Below are 21,245 nucleotides of genomic sequence, written 5' to 3'. Positions count from 1 at the left end.
ATTCTCAAAGAGAAAAAGCTTGACTACAGTTAAGCTCTGACATTGGTTTAGAGAATGAGCAAGGGTAGTTCCAAAGGACTGCTCTGTTCTTTACAAGTACAGTGAAAAGCAACCAAAAGAAAAGTGTTACTGAGGCCACTGACTGAGCAAGAAATTATAGAAAGCAGAAAAAAAGGGGGGAAAAAATGCACCAAAAAACCCTAAAAAACCACTGCCATAGTAATTATATTTTGTATAGTGAAAAAGAAACCAAATTTCTAGTAGTTATAAAACAGATATCAGATATAAAAAGCTTCTAGAGGAAATTACAAAAAAAAAGAAGAGGTGGGGTAAGGTACACAAATCACTGGTCAGGCTATTCTCTTTCAAGAGAGTAATCCTGTACTTGGATGGACTGCTGCCCTCCTCTGGACATGAACAAACAGTGGAGACAGCACTTCTTGTCAGTCACTAATATTCTCTCCACTCAGAGACAGCTTTAATCTCCCAGTCAGACAAACAAACACTGTATTAAGGACAGGCTAGTCAGAGACTAGAAATGGCACGCTGTCTTCTGAACTATCTGATAAGAGTTAATCAATAAACTAGAAGATTCAGAAGTAAAAAGTTAAAAGAGATTCCCCATACTCTGTTTGATATGCCTTTTTACAAGAAACACATCAGAGAGCAGGCCCACTAAAAAGCAACAGATCCATTTAAATGAAGTAAATAATCTGAGCAATGATGGATGACTGTTCAACAAGATGCATTTGCTGATTACAGGAAAATAAGGAGACTTCTTAGAGATTAAATAGGCTGTTTTCATTGTGTGACAACGCTTTGCATAAGCGATACAGTAAGAAAAACTGGAAGGACAAATATGACTCTTTTTAGGGAAATATGATTTGAAAATGCAAAAAGGGAGAGTTAAACAATCACCAAAATTAAAACTCACAATTCTGAACATTTTTCTTATTAACATATCACGTCTGAAATCTCAGCTTTTCGCTAGCATAGTTGTCTTACATTTAATTTCCACTTTTAGAATCCCCTCTTTCTCCTCCTTCAAAATTCTCATCTTACAGTTTAACGAATTCTTTGTGTACTTTTTTTTGCTTAATGCAAGAATTAATACACAGGGATGGCACTTCAACATGTATATTTCTGATTTTATTATGGGATGAAGAAAAACAAGAAAAATATACTTAGCTAACAAAGCTAAAGAATAAAATTGGATCTCCCATTTTGCAAGGTTAAAATTTGTGGGTTCATATTTAGTATATACATGCAAATGCACATACAAGTGCATATATTACAACTGCTACTGTAGCACTCCAACAATCGCTGCAGGAATGGTTAAGAAAGATTATTCTCTATGCTAACAATTCCAAAATTTATCTCAATACACCCTCCCACTGCTGACAGTTTAGCAGGTGTTCTATTGCAACAAGCAGCAGTTCAGATGCCACCTGGCAGGCACAGGCTGACTTATCAGCATTCAGCACATTTCCACTTCTATCACTTTGAGTCATAAGAGATCAGAGTCTGGTTCTCTCTATTCACTTTCTCGCTGAATCCCATTAATTACAATTACACTTGGGTACAGTCTGCTTCCTCTCAAATCTAGGTGACAGAACCAAACCTAAATATTTAACTATTTATAGGATTTTTTTAATTAGAAAACAGGAATAATCAAGACACTGAAATAATAACATCAACTCTCTTACCCACCTCAGATGAGTGGTACTGAAAACAAATATGCTGGCATTCTGCAATATGCTACTTTAAACACCAACCACTGAAAATTATACTGTTCAGAGTAATGTTCTGTAAATCCAAAACTATAAATCTAGTTATAAAACCTTCCAGTTTGGAAGGTTTCATCTGACACTTCATGATAAAGCACAAGGCTATGAAGGGAATCGGTATTTACCTATATATTACAAAAACTGAACTCAGCAACTACATTTCCATATGGTAATATATCATTCAGAAAACAAACTACTACTTATATGAGTAATTTATTCAAAAAAGCTTGCTTTCCAAGGCAGGCAGTATCATTCTAAATGCCTACATTTCTTCAACCTTATAGACAGGTTGATTTAAGCATGAAAAGTGAAGTGATATTCCAAAAGGCATACAACAAATCAGTGCCTTCATCCCACCTGAGCTGCAGTGTTGATAACACAGGGATGTTTTAGTTACTGCTGAGCAGTGCTTACACAGAGCCAAAGCCTTTGCTGCTTCTCACATTGCCCTGACAGCGAGTAGGCTGGGGGTCCACAAGAAGTTGGGAGGGGACACACCTGGGACAGCTGACCCCAACTGGCCAAAAGGATGTCCCAGATCATCTGATGTTGTACTCAGCAATAAAAGCTGGGGGAAGGAAAAGGCAGGGCATTTGGAGTGATGGTGTTTGTCTTCCCAAGTAACTGTTACGCATGGTAGAGCCCTGCTTTCTGGGAGATGGCTGAACACCTGCCTGCCAATGGGAGGTAGTGAATGAAATCCTCATTTTGCTTTGCTTGCGTGTGTGGCTTTTGCTTTACCTATTAAACCGTCTTTATCTCAACCTTTAAGTTTTTTCACTTTTCCCCTTCCAATTCTCTCCCTCATCCCACCAGGGGAGAGTGAGCAAGCAGCTGTGTGGTGCTTAGCTGCCTACTGGGGTTAAATCATGACAATACTATACATGAAAGCATTCACTTAAATAATATTTCTATGGGCTACGTTTCATCCTGTTAGAAAAATATCAACTAAAACAGATAGAAAGCACGTAATTATCCTATATTCTAGGCCTGGGAACATGATAAGCTAGGTTTGTATACACAGGTCTACATGGTATCAATAAATAAACACTGCATACACTAAAACAGAAACCACAATAATAAACAAGGAGTGTAGCAAGGACAGTTTACAGGACTATACTGCAGCAGGAAGAGAGTGAGAAAAAGTATATATTGCCTGGTTCTTCTGGACACCTTAAAACAGTCTGCACAGTGGGAAACCAAGAATCATAACCCCTTAATTATCAAAAGGCTATTAAAAACTCAGTTTAACATAAACAGATGTTCAGGCAGGGTACCTTCTGAATCAAGCTCAACTCTTCTGAGTAGGCTTACAAAGCTCTTAATTTAGAAATCTAGAATTTGCAAAATATTCAGGATATAGAATAAATATACTTAAAGAAAAAGCAATGCAGTAGGAATGTTTTTATTTGCTGGCACCTGTAGGAAGTTCAAAGTGGAAAACAATAAGGTAGAAAATCTTGTAGGAAAGGAGAAAAAAATGAATACTTCAGTACAATACTGGTTTTGAAACCAGCTATGTATTAAATTCATCCACAAAGAAGAAAGCCAGTTATTCTTCCCACTTTTTGTTTATATAATGTTCTTATCAAATGTCCAGTCTGCTACTATCTAGCAGCACAAAATAATCATTCACTCTTTTTCTAATATGTTTTTAACATATATTTAATACTTTAAAAATATATAATAGCTATATTAAAATACAGCTTTTAAAATATATTTTAAATTAAATAAGTTTCTTTGGTTTTATTCCACCTGAAACTTTTTAGATCATAATACTGATAAAGTTGCATTTAATTGCATCAGAAAAATAATATACAGACATAAAGAAATTAAATATTTATTTTAAAATATTAGGTATTCAACTTAAATTATAATACTGCTAGTTAAGAAGTGTTTCAGTCAACAGAAAATCACATGCAAGCTTGCATGGATATGAAATAGAAATAAAAAAATACTGGTAATGTCTTAAAAATCACAGAAGCTTTTAGGATAAGATTATGATGGCTGAAAGTGTTTTCTGCTACAAAATTCCAAGCTAAACCACGTAAAAGTCCTAATACTACCAGCATTTGTTTTCACCTTTTCATGGAGTCAGTGCCTAAAAAATAAAAAAAAAAAAAAAGGTAATTTTGCCCCATCTTTACTATAGTGCACAATTTAAAAATAAACAGTAACGTACCTTGTCAAAAGGAATTCCATACTTTTTCAAGATTGATGGAGAAATTAGAGTCATCTTGTGGCGAAGAAAAGCATCACATCCTTGAGAGCTGCTTGGGAAGAACCCTAATATGACAAGATAAGCAAAATTGGTTATCTTTTAATTAAAGAAGTAGGAAATTTTTGTAATATTTTACAATACATAATACTGTTTAAACTTGTTTTAGAATTTTTTATCATGTCATTGCTACATTCTGAAAGATTTGTATAAAAATCAAATGCACTCCCTAAGTTTTTCAACTGATTTTCAGGGGGAGGTTCTGCAGCGGTTTGGGTTTTTTCTTTTTTCTGTTTGTTTGTTAAGAACTGAAATAATTTAAAATAAATTTGGGCCTGTAAATTTAGGCATAATTTTCTTACCCTTTAAAGAAACAATTTATTGTTGTGTTTGGTTTTTTTTATGTTAACGTTCATTCTGCAACCCCTGCACACATGAAAATCAACTGTAATATATAAATTTAGAAGGATTCCACAAGGACTAGGTTTACCTAGCACTTTCAGACCACCTATATAGTAAACAAATACAATCTTCTATCTAGAAAAGGCTAGAAAGTATGACTACTTTCACAGAGATAGCTGGTACAACTACAAACAGGTGGTGGGGGGGTTGCTTCGTTATATCTTGTCTTCATTTCTATGAACAAAGACTGCGTTCCATCTTTCAACTTTCATGATTATTTATGTACCACTCCACAAACCCTTAGTTTATTAAATAATTAAATAATCCAGTTGATGAGAACATGCAGAGAAGTGAATGAGGGGAAATGTGAAAAATTAGAGACAAGGTTTCAGTGTTACTGAACTCTGGCATCTGACCCTCTAACCAGGATGCAAACAGCACCTCAGCTACAGTTCAAATGAGCTACCCAATCTTTCCTTCTCTAAAATGAAAACATCAGGCTCTCCTCCCTTCAACCTAAGAAACCACTATGTTACAAGGAAAATGGGAGACAATGAGGAGAAAGAGGGAGAAAGCTTCCAGACCATTGCTAGTTTAGTCCTTCCTGACCTCCCTTCAGACTCCATTGTAGAAAGAAGGTAACACTCTCAAAAGCTGAAAACACAATTCCTACAAACAATGAAACAAAGGAAAAGAAAGGCATAGTAGTTAACGAAAGCAAGAAGCTCCTGAAAGCATCAGATTGAAACATGGAAGGAATATAGTAGGAGCCATCTAACCACCTACTACTTTCTCCGAATACTTGCTCCCAACCCCTCTTCTACTTAAGTACAGGTGTATTACGTGGTCTGTAATGTGTCTTTTGTTGGAGCCAAGAGGAATACTTTTGACTGTGTTATAATGCAACATCACAGAAGTCTCACAAAGTTACAGCACGAACGTCAGCAGAACTAGATTGACAAAGCGGAACAATTTACTCACTAATCAGCAAAGATGAAAAATTCCTTATTATGTTTATTATTATAAAAATAATAATTATTATATTAACAGCACTTAATTATTCTCCAAACTGAATTGTAACTGTTTTGCTGGAAAAGCCTGGTAATTGTATGAAAGCAGTAAGAAGAGGTCACCCAAGAAAAATACAGGAAAAAATTAACACAAATGACTAGACAAATGATATAAAAACCTTGCTTAATGGACACAAAATTAGCCACAGGACATTTAACTAGTAAAAGGGCTTTCTGTCATCTCTTTACTATGTTTGCACAAGGTGTTGTATCCCTCTCACATAAATGTTAGTTTGTCATTCACAGAAGCAGTTTCATCCTTGGAGCAAAACACTCACTACTCGATTATTAAAAAAAAAAGAAAAGAAAAGAATCACTTTTAATCAATTAATCATCTAAATATTTTGAATTACTTGAGGAACAAAAGACAAAATCTCAAGAATTTGCCATAATATGTAGTCTTCTCTGTAATGTCAGATTTAATTTCTTCTCTCTGATGAGTCTTGTATTTATGTCCATTAACCACCTTACAATTTCAGAACAATTTTAAGGTGATCACATTATAATTGTTATATTCTTTGTACATTCTTGTCCAGCACACCCCCCAGTGCTGGAAGAACAAATTTTTTCTAATTTCTCAGACATAAGATGAAGCAGCACTTAAGCAGCAAAGGTGTAATGTACACATGTGTTGATCAATGTACTAGGAACTCTGTTAAGATGCCCTGATATCAGATTTTATTCAAATTTATCATTCTTTCTTTTTTCTCCCCACCAACAGGAACAGAATTCTTTAGTCCCTTTTGGAATTGCAAATAATGTTATGATATAAGTTTCAAAAATTAGTACTTCGTAGGTACAGTTTTATCATACGTGTTCGGCCTCACTGACTTTTTAGACAGTTAAAAGAAACTAGCCCACAATTAGCAGGCTCCAGCAAATAAATTCCAACTATTTTGGCACAATTAATGCCTATAACATAATGATAACAAACATAACTTGGAATCTACAGCTTATGAGTTTCAAGAAATCTCAGTCCTGAGCAGCATAATAGTAGAAATACACTGGAACACACTGTGAAAAAAGTGACTGAAAGTGATACTTGAGACTGAGGAATTAACTGGTATGAAAGTAGCAAAAACCTTAATTACTAAAAGGGGGGAGAGTTTGACTGAGTTGTTTTCCCTGAGAAAACAAATTTTGTACCAAATTCTGCACCAAATTCTGCTACTGCAATATGCTTAATTAGCTTAATACATGACAATGAAAAGCAAACGATGGGTGGATATCCAAAACTTAAGTTGTATCACTACAGCCCCAAGAGATCAGAAATAGTTGTGACAACTCCAACCAGAAGGCAAGCTTGTTGCCAAATTCTAAGAAAGTTGCAAACACCACAGAACAGCAGAACACAACCTGCTCAAAATCCATTATGAGAATTTTACAGGAGAACATTTGCTGTGGTTACAAAGCTCTCACAGTGAAATCAAAGTGCATCCTACACATTCTGTACGACTATAAAATATGTTTTGACTCTGTCAAAATCTACACTTAACACACACTCAAATCTTCCAGTCTCATTCACCTTATTTTCTCAAAAGCACTCCCCTTCAATGAACAAGGGAAGAAAGGAAGGTAGTATTTCCTCATTACAAGACTGTTTATCAGAAGGTCTTTTGTTCTGCCCAAGCTAAAGGTAAGGTCACACAAGCTTTTCTTTCAGAAAAGAAAATCCCTGTGGGAGAATTGGTTAGCAAATGTCAAAAAAAACCTAACAGCACACTGAATAGAGGACACTGCATTAGAAACATCATAAGACCCTTACAAATACATTAAATGCAAGCCAATTCAAGACATGCCTACAACACACCAGAACCACTCTCAAATACCAAGCTGATGTTAAAATTACCAATTTACAGGATTACCAGTTAATCCTGGATATTTAGCGAAATTCCACATCCAAAAGAAAAAAATACTGAAATCTATCTAAAATGTAACTACCATTCATGTTCTGCAGTACATTCATGCTTTTATGAGACACATGAAATCTTAATTTAATCCATTACCACTAATCCATTAACTATAAATCAGTTCTACAAAAGCAGTTATTTTATGGGAATTTGCATACAACCCCAGTTTCTCAGATGGTCTCTTGAGACATGGCAGACCCTTCTACACCTCTTCTCAATACTTACATTTAGCCATCTGTACTCTACTTACCTTCTTGGAAATGACTCACAGAACACAAAATGACAATTCAAAACAATTACTTCATAGCAGCCAATGAGCAGTAATCAAAGATCAAGGTAAAACAGAATTAGGTTGCTCATTGATTTATATCCATGAGAAAAAGACCATCCAGTTGAAAGTTCTCCAGTCCATGATTTAAAGAAACTGACATTCTCAACACCTAGAGCAGAATTAGAATAGTCTACAAGGTAAGTATGCAACTCAACACTTAGTGGCCAAATGTTTGGGTATGAACACATAAACTACAGGTAGAGTACAGTTATCTACGAAACTGGAAGTCCCACTCAGGTTTCTTAAAAACCTCATTTAGTTAACACAAGCAACAATAGCAAATAATATGTGAAAACATAGGCTTCAGACTGTGTCAACAATCAGAAACATGCTCTCAGAAGACTCTACATACATATTCTGACAGATAACATAACCCAAAATAAGATAATCTTACACAAGGTAACCAATTCTATTTGTACTATCAAAATAAAACCACTTCTTCAGTTACACTGTTATCACTGGGCTGGTGAAGACACACCCTTTGTCAACACTATTACATCTCAGTAGACAATGACACTTCCATAAAATTTCTGGGTTTATGATCCATACTCTAGATACAAGTCAAAGCCTTCTCATCTTTGGTGGAAGCTGGGAGCAGTGGGCACTAAGCAGATTCATAGATGTGTCCGAGGAAGACAGGATTCCAACATGCAGAACATCGCTGCTCTGAGCATCTTTAAAGCACACATGAAATGGTTCAGGGATAAAGAACATTTTAAAGTAAGTTCAACTCTGTAAGTTATTGAGGGACAGCGAGCATTGCTATCTGGAAGACTCTTTTTTTTTTTTTTTTTCCCCACCCTGAGAGTATCATTCCTACATATCACACACAGCTCATTATCAGATAACCACATCACATCACAACTATCACTCACACAAACTGAAGGCATGGGGTTCGATTCCCTGGTTGATTACTGTTTTCAAGACATTTGGAATGCTTATCTATGGTACTAAGAATGTCTCCATACTGTTTTCAAGTAAACTGTTCAGCTAAAATCATATATGAAAAAATTACAACACTATTCCCGAAAGAGTAGTTCTACAACTCCATTGACTTGAACAGGGCGATGGGCTATATATTACCTTGTATGATCACAGATATCACAATTTGGCCCATAATAAAGTCTTATTTAAGCACACACACATAAAATTATATTCTTAGGGAACTTTCAAATCAAAATTGTGACCAATCAACGAATGAAGCTAGACTTCCGATCTTTTTGTACACTTCCATACTCAAGTCTTCACCTGAAATTTTACAGTAAAGGTGCTGTATTTCTAGTTTATTAACTGAAAAGATATATATATAAAAAATTTGAAAATACAAATATAACAATATAAAACTTAAAACATAAGAAAGAGAACACCCTAAATTACAAATATATAAATGTAATTTAATGTAATTAAAAATAATGCCAATTAATGCAATTAAGCTCAAAGTTATAGTAATTTTTTGGTTATACAGATCTTCATTTAGAGGACTTAGAACACATAAAATATTAATCATAATTCACTGATCAGTACTTTTGGAACACAGGCAGAGATGAAAGGAGGACTGAGTTTTCCAGTAGTTTTATTTTTAGATTTTACTTTGGTGGGTATAAATACAAACTTCATATAATTTATTTAACTTGATTTGCAGTGATTTGAACTAATTCAACTTTCTGTGTTGCACATAAAAGAAATTAGGAAGATGAGTTTGCACGACAACAATCCTCACAAAGAAGCAGCAGCAATTTGTATGCTATACAAAGCACAGAGTACAAAAGCCACAAAAGAAGTGCTGTGAAATATGAGTGTTGTTATGCCCAGATGAATATGTTATACCCTTAAGTTTATTATCTATTAGATGCGACTTTCTTAACTTGACTCATATAACTGTCAATTGAGATCAAGTTCAATTCTTTACCTGCTCAAGTTTTCAGATTCAAGATCCTTAGAAGTTATGCAAGTTCTACAAGTTTCATTTCAACTGTTTATACTTGTTTTCATATGTAACAGGTAATGCTTTCTGCATGAAATTAATTAATATTACACTCCATACAAAGCTTTTTATAACATCCCTACATACTTACAATATACTAAACTTAATACTTTAGTTTCTTCTTTAACATAACTGAACACCACAGACAGATCCTTTAATTGCAGAAACTGTTTCAGAGAGGAGACGACATCTATTAAAAGATCTTGAAAATCCTTCAAACTGTAATTTCTGATTTGCCACTCTGCTTCTATTCTATTTTCTAACCCATTTTGTGAAACAAAAAATCCTTAAGAATACCATGGTATTACAGATTAACATAACAAGTATAAAATTGCAGTTAACAGCTCACTTGAGATTTTTATTACACTTATGTCTACATAAAATTTTAAAAACCTATATAAATGAGAAAGCAGCTGAAGGGCAAAATCAAACTTGTCTTTATTAGATGCAAGTCTAATGTCTTTCAGATAAAGTATTTGTAGGTGCCACAGTCAATCAAGATTTCAATGGAAAGCAAAAATGAAAGTATTCATGCACAAAAGGCATGTGTGGTAATTGTGATGTGCAGACAAGATAATGGAAAATATTCTAGCCTTCCTTTAATTATATGTATCAACTGCTGCCTTGACTTGGACAACCTGTCACATTTATTATCATATTATTTTATTATTTTAATTATTGAGGAGCATTAAATTAACTTGGTAGGCATCTGGTCATCAGAGCTAACGTTCTTGAATAAACTACAGTGTTTTTTTTCTTCAGATGTTGCACTCATGCAAAAATACGATTAAAAATATTTTCAATACACATGCAATTAAGTATGAAGGTCTCATTTACACTATGTTTTATTAATGTTTACTATTAAGTGACTTGCAGCCATGCAGCTTACTTTACATTTTCATCTTTTTAAGATACCTTACTGTAAAACTCAGACTGCATTTTAGCGGGCAGCAGTTGCAAAGGAGAAGATCACAGAGGTCTTAACCTCCACAGCATGGAAATAATTGGGAATGGCAGTTTCACACACACACACAAAAAAAACCCTGAATGTGTAATTCAAATTGAGCATGAAATCTGTCATCTTTATTCTTAGGAACTACAGCATCATCTTCTACATTCCATTCTAACCTATCAGCTGGACCAAAGTATCATGAAAACAACCTACTCAAAGAAAAACGTTTCAGAAGACATTGAAGTCAAATACTAAAAACTTAGGAAATGTCAAAGAGAGTTGTCTGTGAAAATAACTCACCTATCTTATATTGCTGTTACAATAAGAATCTCTGTATGAGTATGTAGTTTTTCTACAGAAATCCAGTTTCATTCACAGAACATAATCGAATAAACAACTATTTGAAATTTTATCTTCAGTGTTCAGTACAGTATCTGATTCTATGCTTTATTTGCCATTTACTATTCAAAACACAGTTCTGCAATAAAAATAATTAAGTTTTGATTATACAAGATTCATCATGGAAAGTAGTTTTTCATTCACCACACAGATCTTTATAACTTGTACTGATACATAATTAATAGCAGTAGCAGACAACTTACTTCCATGCAGATGTGCACAGACCACAGCTGAGTGACATGCCTGGGCAACTTCTTGAAATATAGCAATCAGTAAGGATCAAGGAACTGGGTTCCTGTCCCCAGCTGTAGAAAAGCACATATGCGTGTGCCAGTGTACCTGAAGCCAGATCCCTTTCTGTCCTACCCTCCTCCAGCAGTTTTGGATCTAAGAACTGTTACGCTGTGTGAGACTGAAGTCGTAAGTCCCATTTAGGCTACTGTCCAATTCTGACTCTGGCCTTCGGACATTAAGACACTGTTCTCCCAGTATAATCTATTAGCTTCTGCAAACAGTGGTTTTGGAGATTTCCACTTTTCCCCATGCTTTATGTCCCATTCTTCTTACTGTATTAGACCACCATTATCATCAGTAAGAGGCCTGAGCAACTTCAGGCTAAAGTTTTCTAACAACATACTTTCTTAAACTGTGTCCAGTTTTGGGCCCCTCACTACAAGAAAGACATTGAGGTGTCGGAGTGTGTTCAGAGAAGGGCAACGAAGCTGGTGAAGGGTCAGGAGCACAGGTCTTATGAGGAGTGGCTATGGGAACTGGGGTTGTTTAGCCTGGAGAAGAGGAGGCTCAGGGGTCACCTTATTGCTCTCTACAACTACCTGAAGGGAGGTTGTCTTGAGGTGGGTGTTGGTCTCTTCTCCCAAGTAGTTAGCGATAGGATGAGAGGAAATGGCCTCAAGCTGCATCAGGGGAGGTTTAGGTTGGATATTAGGAAAAAGTTCTTCACAGAAAGGGTAGTGAAGCGTTGGAACAGGCTGCCCAGAGAAGTGGTGGAGTCAGCATCCTTGGAGGTGTTCAAAAAACGGGTAGACGTGGCACTTTTGGGACATGGTTTAGTAGGCATGGTGGTGTTGGGTTGATTGTTGGACTGATGATCTTAGAGGTCCTTTCCAATCTTAATGATTCCTAGTTTCTACTTTCATTAAAAATAGTCCAGCCACCAAGCCAGGAAACATGAAATTGCTACTCTACCCTTAATTGGTTTAGTGGTGGACTTGGTAATGTTAGGTTAATGGTTGGACTGGATGATCTTTAAAAGTCTTTTCCAACCTAAACGATTCTATGATTCTATAAGCTTACACTAAGTGACTCCAAAAGCTCCCATGTAGCAAAGCATGTATCTCCAAAAGTTACCTACTTCCTAAATTTGTATAGGTTACTCCAATATCTGGGGAAATTAGGGTATGTCAAAGAGAAACCTGAAGGTCTTTTTCAGCCTGCAGCAAACAATGCCTCAGTGCCACTCAATTTTTAGAAATGAGTGAACAAGTGTTGCTGAAACTGCCCATTCTCTTCCCTCACTCTTAAAAAAAAAACGTTTCAATACACACCCATTACATAAGATTTAAATCTGAGTAGTTTTAAAACAAGGCACAGCTATAATCAATCAATATGAAATCTATAGTAAACACCAGAGCAGCCATATGACAACAAATGAAAAGTTTGTCTACCCAAATATCTTGTTCCCAGCACATGTCAAAAGTGGACATACAGAGAAGTGTTTATATACAGCATGAAATCTTTGCTTCCTCTGAGTAATCTAGTACCAACGAGCTGCTGCTCCAAGACTTCCAAAGCCAGATGCAGTTCCTATGCTCCTCTAACGGATTTCTTTGCCAGTGTTATCCAGTCTCCCCCTGAATCCATACAAAATTTTAGAATCCAGCATGGACGGTGAAGAGTTCATACTGTGAAAGAAACCATCTCCTTCTGTGTGTTTTGAACTTGCTAAGACTCTTCATTCAGAGTCTCTAACTGTACAGGAAGACTGAGTGAGCAATCACTCTTTAGTCACCTTTTCTGTGCCAGTCACAGGTCTTTATCATACCCCCTTCCCTTTACTTGACACTCTTTCAGATTGAAAAGTTAGAGCTTACTAACAATTATTAAAACAAACAGGCAAATTTTTCACCAGTCCTAGCATCCCTCTCTGAACCTCTTCCAATTATCTGTTCCTTTTACTCCTTGCTCATTTCCTGTAACTCTTAAAAATAATTATTGAACGATCCTATCATAAGTCAGTGTCACTTTCCCAGTCTACAACATGTAACATTTTGTCTACCAGTGAAAAGCAAAAACTTCAAGGTATGCCTATGAAGAATTCTATACTTTACAAGTTGGAGAAAGAATCTGGAAAGCAAAAAAATGAGTGACAACTTTCTCAGCTGAAACTATGCGAAAATTTAGGAATAATAAATGTAATTATCCACATTGAAATCTGTCTTTCCAAGACGTGTTTTTAAGACTGCAAGTTCACAGGTCTTTACTTTCACATCTCAGTGATACATGCCATCTTACTGTTCTTAGCAATAGTTTTAAAATAGCTCAGAAAAGCAGTTTATGCACCTATATGCATATAAAATGGGTATGAAAAGAAAATGTACAAACTTTTTCAGAATTTGGTCCTGTTACACAATACCTAATTACCAGCTTTTCTTTTTATGATATGGTTAATAGCAGGCTATAAAACATGGGCTGCCAGGCCAAGAAACATGCCTAATTATTCCCATGTTCATAAGCTGCACTCTTAATCTAGAAACAAAAAGAGAGGTGTAGTGTTATTGAAAATAAAACAAATTACTATGTGAGAAGATTTTTCCTATAGACTAGTGATTTTTATCCCTTAGATCTCAGCCTTACAATATCCTCTGCTCCTTCTCAATAAACATTCCTCACACCTCTGGAGGGCAAAAGACAGTATATGCTTTGGCTAAAGCAGCTTTATATGTCTTCTCCCTCGCCAGCAGGCTGCTACCAAATAAGATTTAGTGTTGGTACGTTTTGTCTGCTTCCCCCTTCCCAGAGGTAGTAGCCAGGTTTCCATCCTCTACCCAGCCATTAACTTCCACAAAACTTCTAGAGATTCATCTGTCTTCAATATTTCTCTCTTTGTGTCAAATTTGGCTAAGATGTTAAGATTCAAAAGTTACCGATGAAAAGAAGCTACAAGAGGAAAAAGCAAGGGCACAGAGAAGACAAAGGTACTAGCAATGAAAGTCTAATGAACAACAAGATACTGACCCTCATTTTCGTAAGTTTCACCAAGCTAAAAATGCCAGTACAAAATAAAGTTCTAAGAGAAAAAAAAAAAAAGATTTTGTTTCTTAAGAATTCCTGAGAGTACCAGAAAGTGTTCCTTGTTTGTAATCATACCACAGACCGATAAAAGTCACACAACATTAAGTAATAAAACACAGTAGGTGAGTCAAGAGCAATGTTCTTCACTTCACTGGAGGTTTGTCCTTTAAACATCTTACATATGGAAATATTGAAAATATTACCTTGAGCTAGTCTTTCAAGCCGTTTCCCATGCTCTGGAGGAATGGCATACCTAAAATTCACATAAAGAAAAGGATGAAATGCTTGAAGACATCATTACTACACAAGCCATGAGTCACATATGATAAATATCTAAAAATATGGAAGCCAAAAAGATTAGAGACTAAAAAATTATACAGGAAAAATATAGCAATTTCTGAGGAAAAAATACAGAAGGGTTTTTTTAAGAAAACATTTTAGCTTATTTCTAGTTTAAACATTATAATACGTAGTTCAAGAATGTTATATTCGTATTTAAAACCATGCCTATTAACAATATTTGATATGATTACACCACTCCGGTTAAAAAAGACACATATACTTTCATTTTCCAAATGAAACAAAAACACATAAAACAAGTCTAATTTATACAGGTTTAATTTCTTTGATTTTTACTGTGCTTCACAAGACACAAGAGTTCAACAGAAATACATGAGCATTAAACATCTCTACTTTTTCCTATAGCCAATGCTGTGCAATAAAAGGGTTACACTTGTCTTTGTAAAATCATTAAATTAGAGTTAAAAAATGATTTAAAAAATACACTTTCTTAAATTCAAAGAATTGTGCATATCTTGGAATCACTCTGTTCCTATAATAAATTATTTTTTAAATGATTCCATATGCTATCTGCAACAAGTCAGTAACAATATAAAAGAACTAGCATTAACCTCACATTATTTTTAATGTTTACTACAGGTAAAAAATTGAAGATTATTGAAAAAGTTGTAATTTCATTCTGCTTTTCTGAACACTTGGTTATTCACATATTTACTGCACTTCATAGATATACTGTATGTATTAATTAGGCTTTATTATTGACTTTCACTGCTTCAATATGTGACATAATAGGCTTTCGTTTCAGTTTAATGTTGCAACAGCATTGAATTGATTCTTCTCCATAAAACCATATGGTTCAGAAAAGGAGAAAATGCATATTCAACTGTACAACACAGTCCAAATCCACATTTTCAAACTGTCAGCACGCAGCTTTTCTCTTTTACTGCACTGTGAACACAGATTTCATTCATCTCTGCTCACAACTCACTTAGAAAAACAAGTGAAGGACCCTAAGCCCCTCATTTTGCACAAGAAATAAACATCCCCACGCCGCAAGCTCTCATTTGCATACACACAATCTTACTCTATTACAACTGCAACTGCTGCATAGAAGCAAGACCCTTCCACCAGAGAAGTCAGTGCTCTAAACTGAACAGCAGCAAAGCCTGTGCCTACTGACAACCCGCTCCAAATGGTATTACACAAAAAGAGACTTTCAGCTTGACCTTGCTCAGTGTTTGCATTTTTAACCAGAATTTCTGTCTTACAAAAACCGATTTTGTTTCTCTCCGTTTGTAATTCCAAAGTGTGCCTGTTCTTCACTATGTATCACACACGCGTCAGCGTATACATGCTAATCTAAACTGTATGCATCTTTCACACCCCAGTGGAGGCAAATGCTATACATGGGATTATGTACTGTATGTCATTAAATACACAACTCCATAAAGTAAAACATTATTTTATTAAACAGTGTTTAAGTCTAACAAAAAACTCAAACTAGACACTTTGCTTTGCTGTACCTGCTTCTAGTTGGACTGGTATTCTTCCTAAAAAGTTACTCTTCCAAAAGTACATTACCACATTTTTGTGATAATATGCAGCCACGTGATTCCATTTGTACACGTAAACATGTAACTAGTTATCAATATTACAAAACTGCAAAACTGGACGACTAAGCTCTCAATAATACTCTCTGAAAGATAAGACGGGATACAATTTAATGGGCTATAGCTATTTATTTAGCTAATCTAAAATTACCAAGCAATACTTCGTTCAGTGCAAGTTGGTGCTTTTCATCATTGTCTTCATTTGGGGTCTGTGGTAACATCCACTCCTCAATCCTTTATTTCTTCCCACTGTTGCCATTGCTCTTTTTTCACAGCTAAGAAAAGGACCAAGGAAAGGAGACCATCTTTGTAGTATCAGACTTCAGGAGCCCCGAAGTCACTCCCCATGCCCTTCAAGGTTGGTTCCTAACACCATTTATTAGAAAACTAAGCTTTTTTAACATATATGCACCTGCCCTGGATACCAGTCAAATTATGGTGACATGAATCTTACTAGATCCTTGGTCTGCTGTACAGAACATTAAACAAAAAAACCTCCCAAACTCAGATCACTAAGTCAGAGAAAAAAGTATTCACTCTTAGTCTCAATCGTTAGCTCATAATAAGAACTTCAACAGTGTCAAAAGCTTCTGGAAAAATATTTTTCATCATCTTGTGTCCAGCTTCCTCTTAGCTACATTACCGAACAGCCACTAACATTTGTTTGACTTCTCGTATCTTAAGGCCAAGTCCAGCCCTCTTTAAAAGTCAATGTAACGCACATTAAATGCTAAATCACTTAGAGGCAAAGAAAATGTTTCTTGGATAACAAGCAAAGAAACAGATAAAAAGGGAAGAACAGATAAAAAGGGAAATGTTGATGCTAACTACATTTTAATTTTTAGTTCAGGAAGACATACTTGTTAAAAATTTTGAAAAGTCAGATAAAAGCTCTAGAGTCACTGTTCATTGCTAGGGTCACACTACAAAGACAGAAAAAATTACGGTACATACATTTGCCAAGTATGGTTCAAAAAGATCTTGTGAAATACACATTAATTCAGCAAATCAAGGGTACCGGCAACAATATAACTACAAATAAGTAATAAGTATTAAATCTAAGCCATTAATTTGTGTTTCTGAAGCATTTATATATATATGTGTGTGTTCAAGATTAATTCTTCTACATGATTTCTCAGTTTACTTTAAACAAGCTAACAACTTTTCTACCTTTTTTTTTTTAATAAAATCATGTAACGATGACGTCCACTGTTTATTCATGAACTAGTGGTAATGTAAGTTCCCTGTTCTACCTGTATTCTTCAAATCCCCAGCAGAGGCAAAAACAAACAGTAGTCTAGTAGCTGTGATCACTCAGTCCTGTCTTCAGCTCAGAAAACATGGCTGGCGACAGTAAGGACAGCTGTCTCTATGAAATGAAAAACAATGTTCTGGGAACTTGGCTGAAAAAAGTAATTCACAACCTGCTTAATTTTAGTAACTACTTTCATTACTATTTGATTTGATTTTATACTCAGATGGAAAACCTAAATTACCTTTGAACTACTGTTACCTTTACAATTTCTGTTCTATGAGAATGAATTTATTTTTTCAGTGACAACTGCTAGTCCATTACAGTAAAATACAAGTTTTACCTTGCATGGCAAAGAAAGAAAATCCAGTACAGGAAAAAAAAATAATCTGGACTTTACTCAAGTTCAGTTTTATTAGGAATGTTTAGATGTTGCACAGAGATGCACCCATGTAACAACACACCTTTAAAAAAAAAAAAAAAAAAAAAAGCTTCCTCTCCTTTTATTTTCCCTTAAACCAAAAATGGAATCTTTAGTATCTTCAAGTGAGTTGTACTAACAAAAAGCATATGGACCACAGATGAAACTGCTTAATTCAAAAGAAAACACAGAATTACGGGCTTCAGAAACAGAAATAACTAATAAACATTTCAGAAGATACAAGGCAAACTAATATTGTTTCTCCACAGCCATATGAACTTTTTCATATTTCCATTTGAGAGACTGTTGCAGAAACATTAGACAACATAAAATCTACTACATAAAAAGTGCTTATGGAAAACTGGGCTAGAAACACTTAATATGAACTGACAACAAATATTTTGAAACAATGCCAGGGTATGATTTGGTGTACACTTGTAACCCTTTCCCTGGTTATGGTATAAGGTATAACCATTTGAATTTTTTTATAATGAGCATAGGTCATGAAAACCGAAGTGCTCAAAGCTCTTGGATATCCAAAAAGCAAATTAAAAAGGTTAAATTTCTATACAGATATCAAAATGAGACTGAGGAGATGAGGAAAAAATTCCAAAACAAATCTTGATCAGAAGTATCATTACATTAATGTAATTCCAGGGTAAAATACAGGAAACAAAATGTTATTAGAGTAGCTGAGTTTTAAAGAGTTAGGCTTTAAATTCTTTTTTTTTTATTCAATCACCTTTGTCTCTTTCCCATATCTGCATACTGCAAGCGTTAAAAAGTCAAGCTTTCCAATTTCAAGTTGGAAAAGCCCATTTTAGTTCAATTACTGCTAAAATCATTGTATGTAACTGGGGATTACATATTTGTAATAGTGCTCCTGGGCCCATTTGTAACATTAATATGCATAAAAATTTCAAACATTCCCCTCTTTTTAGACTTGCCTGCTGTCTAGATTTGACAGTTCCCCATTCAACATGCTTGCTCCAACTCCATTATGAACCATCCAGTTTCACCCATCTTCACCCATGCAGAACCTCAGAGTCTAATTCAGGGTTCTAAAATACTTTCTAGGATGAGCAGCCTAGAAGTTAAGCATGGTATCACAGTTCATTACTTTAAGGCTCTTTGCTGAGCCAGGTTTTCATAGAACAAATACCCTACTGATCTGCAGTTGCTTCTCAATTTATAATAATGAACATATTGTTTAAGAAATTGTAGCACTGCTTCACAATATCTGCTTCACGATCTACAACATAATAAAAAACAGAGCAGCACCACATCATCAAGTTGATCAGCTGTAATTTCTACAAGGCCAGGAATAAAATTTAAAAAAAAAAAAAAAAAAAGAGAGAGAATTTTCACATTCTTACAAAGATGGGATTGAAACAAAACACTTTCAGCCCAGAGCTACCAAGTCTTTCAAGAATAATGCCACAAATATCTGTACATTTTTCATAGTAAAATCCCTGTCAGATCAGGGAAGAAATGCTCATCTGGTTTTTTGCTCCACACTCTGAAATGTTCTCCTGAGCTTCATCAAGAAAAATCTCCAAGTAGCCAGAAAACATGCCACAAACCAATCAGAATTTCTGCAATAACTTCACAGTAGAAGCAAATCACCTAAACTATAATCTTAGTAAAATTAAACAAATGCAATTGTATGTGATTAAAATATTTTCACATTATTATGAATGTTGGTTGGCAAGATTCTATTGAAAATCATTGCTACTTTTTCAATGGAATATATCCAAACTTTAATAATTTAGCACTGAATCTTCTCTAACTCCTTGAAACTTCAAGTTAAAAAGATATACTGCCTTGTTTTTAAGATACTGATATAAGAACATTTATTTAGAAAAATTAAGTGCAGCAGAACATTAGGTATTACAGTTGTGCTTTCTGAAACAAGGTTTTACATATAGTTTTTAAAAGCATCCTACATAATCTACTGTTGTAGCTAAACATACAGTGATCCTATTCTTCATCTGTATCTGAAGTAGGCCTTTCATTTCTCTTTAATCCACTGCATAGACTTTATGTGTACTTATGATTCTCTCTATTCCACCTTTAATGAAACAGAGAAACATGACTGTATGTTGGCCATGACTACTATCCACTTGGCATTAACTAGTGTTTAAATAAACTAAAACAAACAAACAAAAAAACACGCAGAAAACCATAGCCAACATTCTTACTAATGCACTTTTAAGCAGCATTGCTTCAGACTTTCAAAAGTTTTCACCAAGACCTACATAAACTATTAAAATTAAGTGTTCTTCAACCATCAGCATCCATTTTTATTCTATCACCAAGTTTATTCCAACATGAAAATCCTGGTTTAAGGCCATATTCAAGATGTAAATTAAATCAAACTCCTCGCTCATGGAAACTGTGTTAGAAGGAGGAAAAAGGACAATTTGTCTTCATTGGCTGCAAAGAATGTAAAAAATCATAAATACCTGCAATATGCTCTGTGACTTGCATAGCTGTCACTATATAACAGCCAAGGATATCCTGCTAGAATGAGACATATGCTTTTAGTTTAGTCTGTATGTTTCCACAGAAAGTGAATTTTACTTTCACAGCAAGAAAAGCAGTGGAGCTAAATGATAATAATAGATACATGAATATAAAGATCTCAGAATTGTTTTTGTTTTTATCAAGGACCCTTTAACATCACTCCCAAGATGGAAAATGCAGGCTGTAATAGCATCATGACTGTGTGTTAAGTCCCTAGTTTCCAAGAACAGCAAATAAAACCTGTATTTGTCATTTAAAAGAAAAAAAAAAGTATCAGGTTAGCTAGTGAAACAGATTTCCTGTGAGTCAGTACAAAATTCTATGGGTCAGCACAAAATTCCATGAACTGTCAGTCATATTCTGACTTTCATAGCTGACCTTCCTTGCATTCCTCTAATGTCCAGGATGAAAAAAAAGAAAAAAAAGGGGGGGGGGGGGGGGGGGGCAAAAAAAAAAAAACAAACAAAAAAAGACATTGAATACAATTTGATTTGTCCACAACACAGATAAAGGAAATGAAGGTTCATTAAAAGGTTCATGAATTAAACAGATGCTTTTTTTTTTACCTGCAAAGCATTTGAAGTTATTAATAAATTTAATAACCTTAAAATTTTAATAAAATTAAAATAAATTTAAAGCTATGAATGAATGTTAAAACACAAAGTCATCCACCTTGCACAGTATAATGTATTAAAGAAAAACTACACAGTTATAACACAGCTTTACTAGAATAATCAATAGGAGTATAAAAATTTAGTCAGATTTCTTAAA

At 34.8% G+C, this 21,245-nt stretch overlaps 1 protein-coding gene across 3 annotated transcripts in view; it reads right to left on the bottom strand.

The window, feature by feature from the left end:
• KDM4C (lysine demethylase 4C) overlaps positions 1 to 21,245 on the bottom strand; it is a 297,099-nt gene that overhangs the window by 228,095 nt on the left and 47,759 nt on the right. For all 3 annotated transcript variants that reach the window (XM_075726866.1, XM_075726867.1, XM_075726868.1), the window contains exons 6-7: positions 14,569 to 14,618; positions 3,970 to 4,073 (exon numbers count right to left, since the gene is read on the bottom strand). In XM_075726866.1, coding sequence (XP_075582981.1) covers positions 3,970 to 4,073; positions 14,569 to 14,618 — 154 coding nt within the window. The remainder of the gene's footprint in view (positions 1 to 3,969; positions 4,074 to 14,568; positions 14,619 to 21,245) is intronic.

Source organism: Pelecanus crispus, chromosome Z (assembly GCF_030463565.1).
Source record: "Pelecanus crispus isolate bPelCri1 chromosome Z, bPelCri1.pri, whole genome shotgun sequence".
NCBI lineage: Eukaryota > Metazoa > Chordata > Aves > Pelecaniformes > Pelecanidae > Pelecanus > Pelecanus crispus.
The sequence above is the reverse complement of the archived record's forward strand: the minus strand, read 5'-3'. Positions and strand labels throughout refer to the sequence as shown.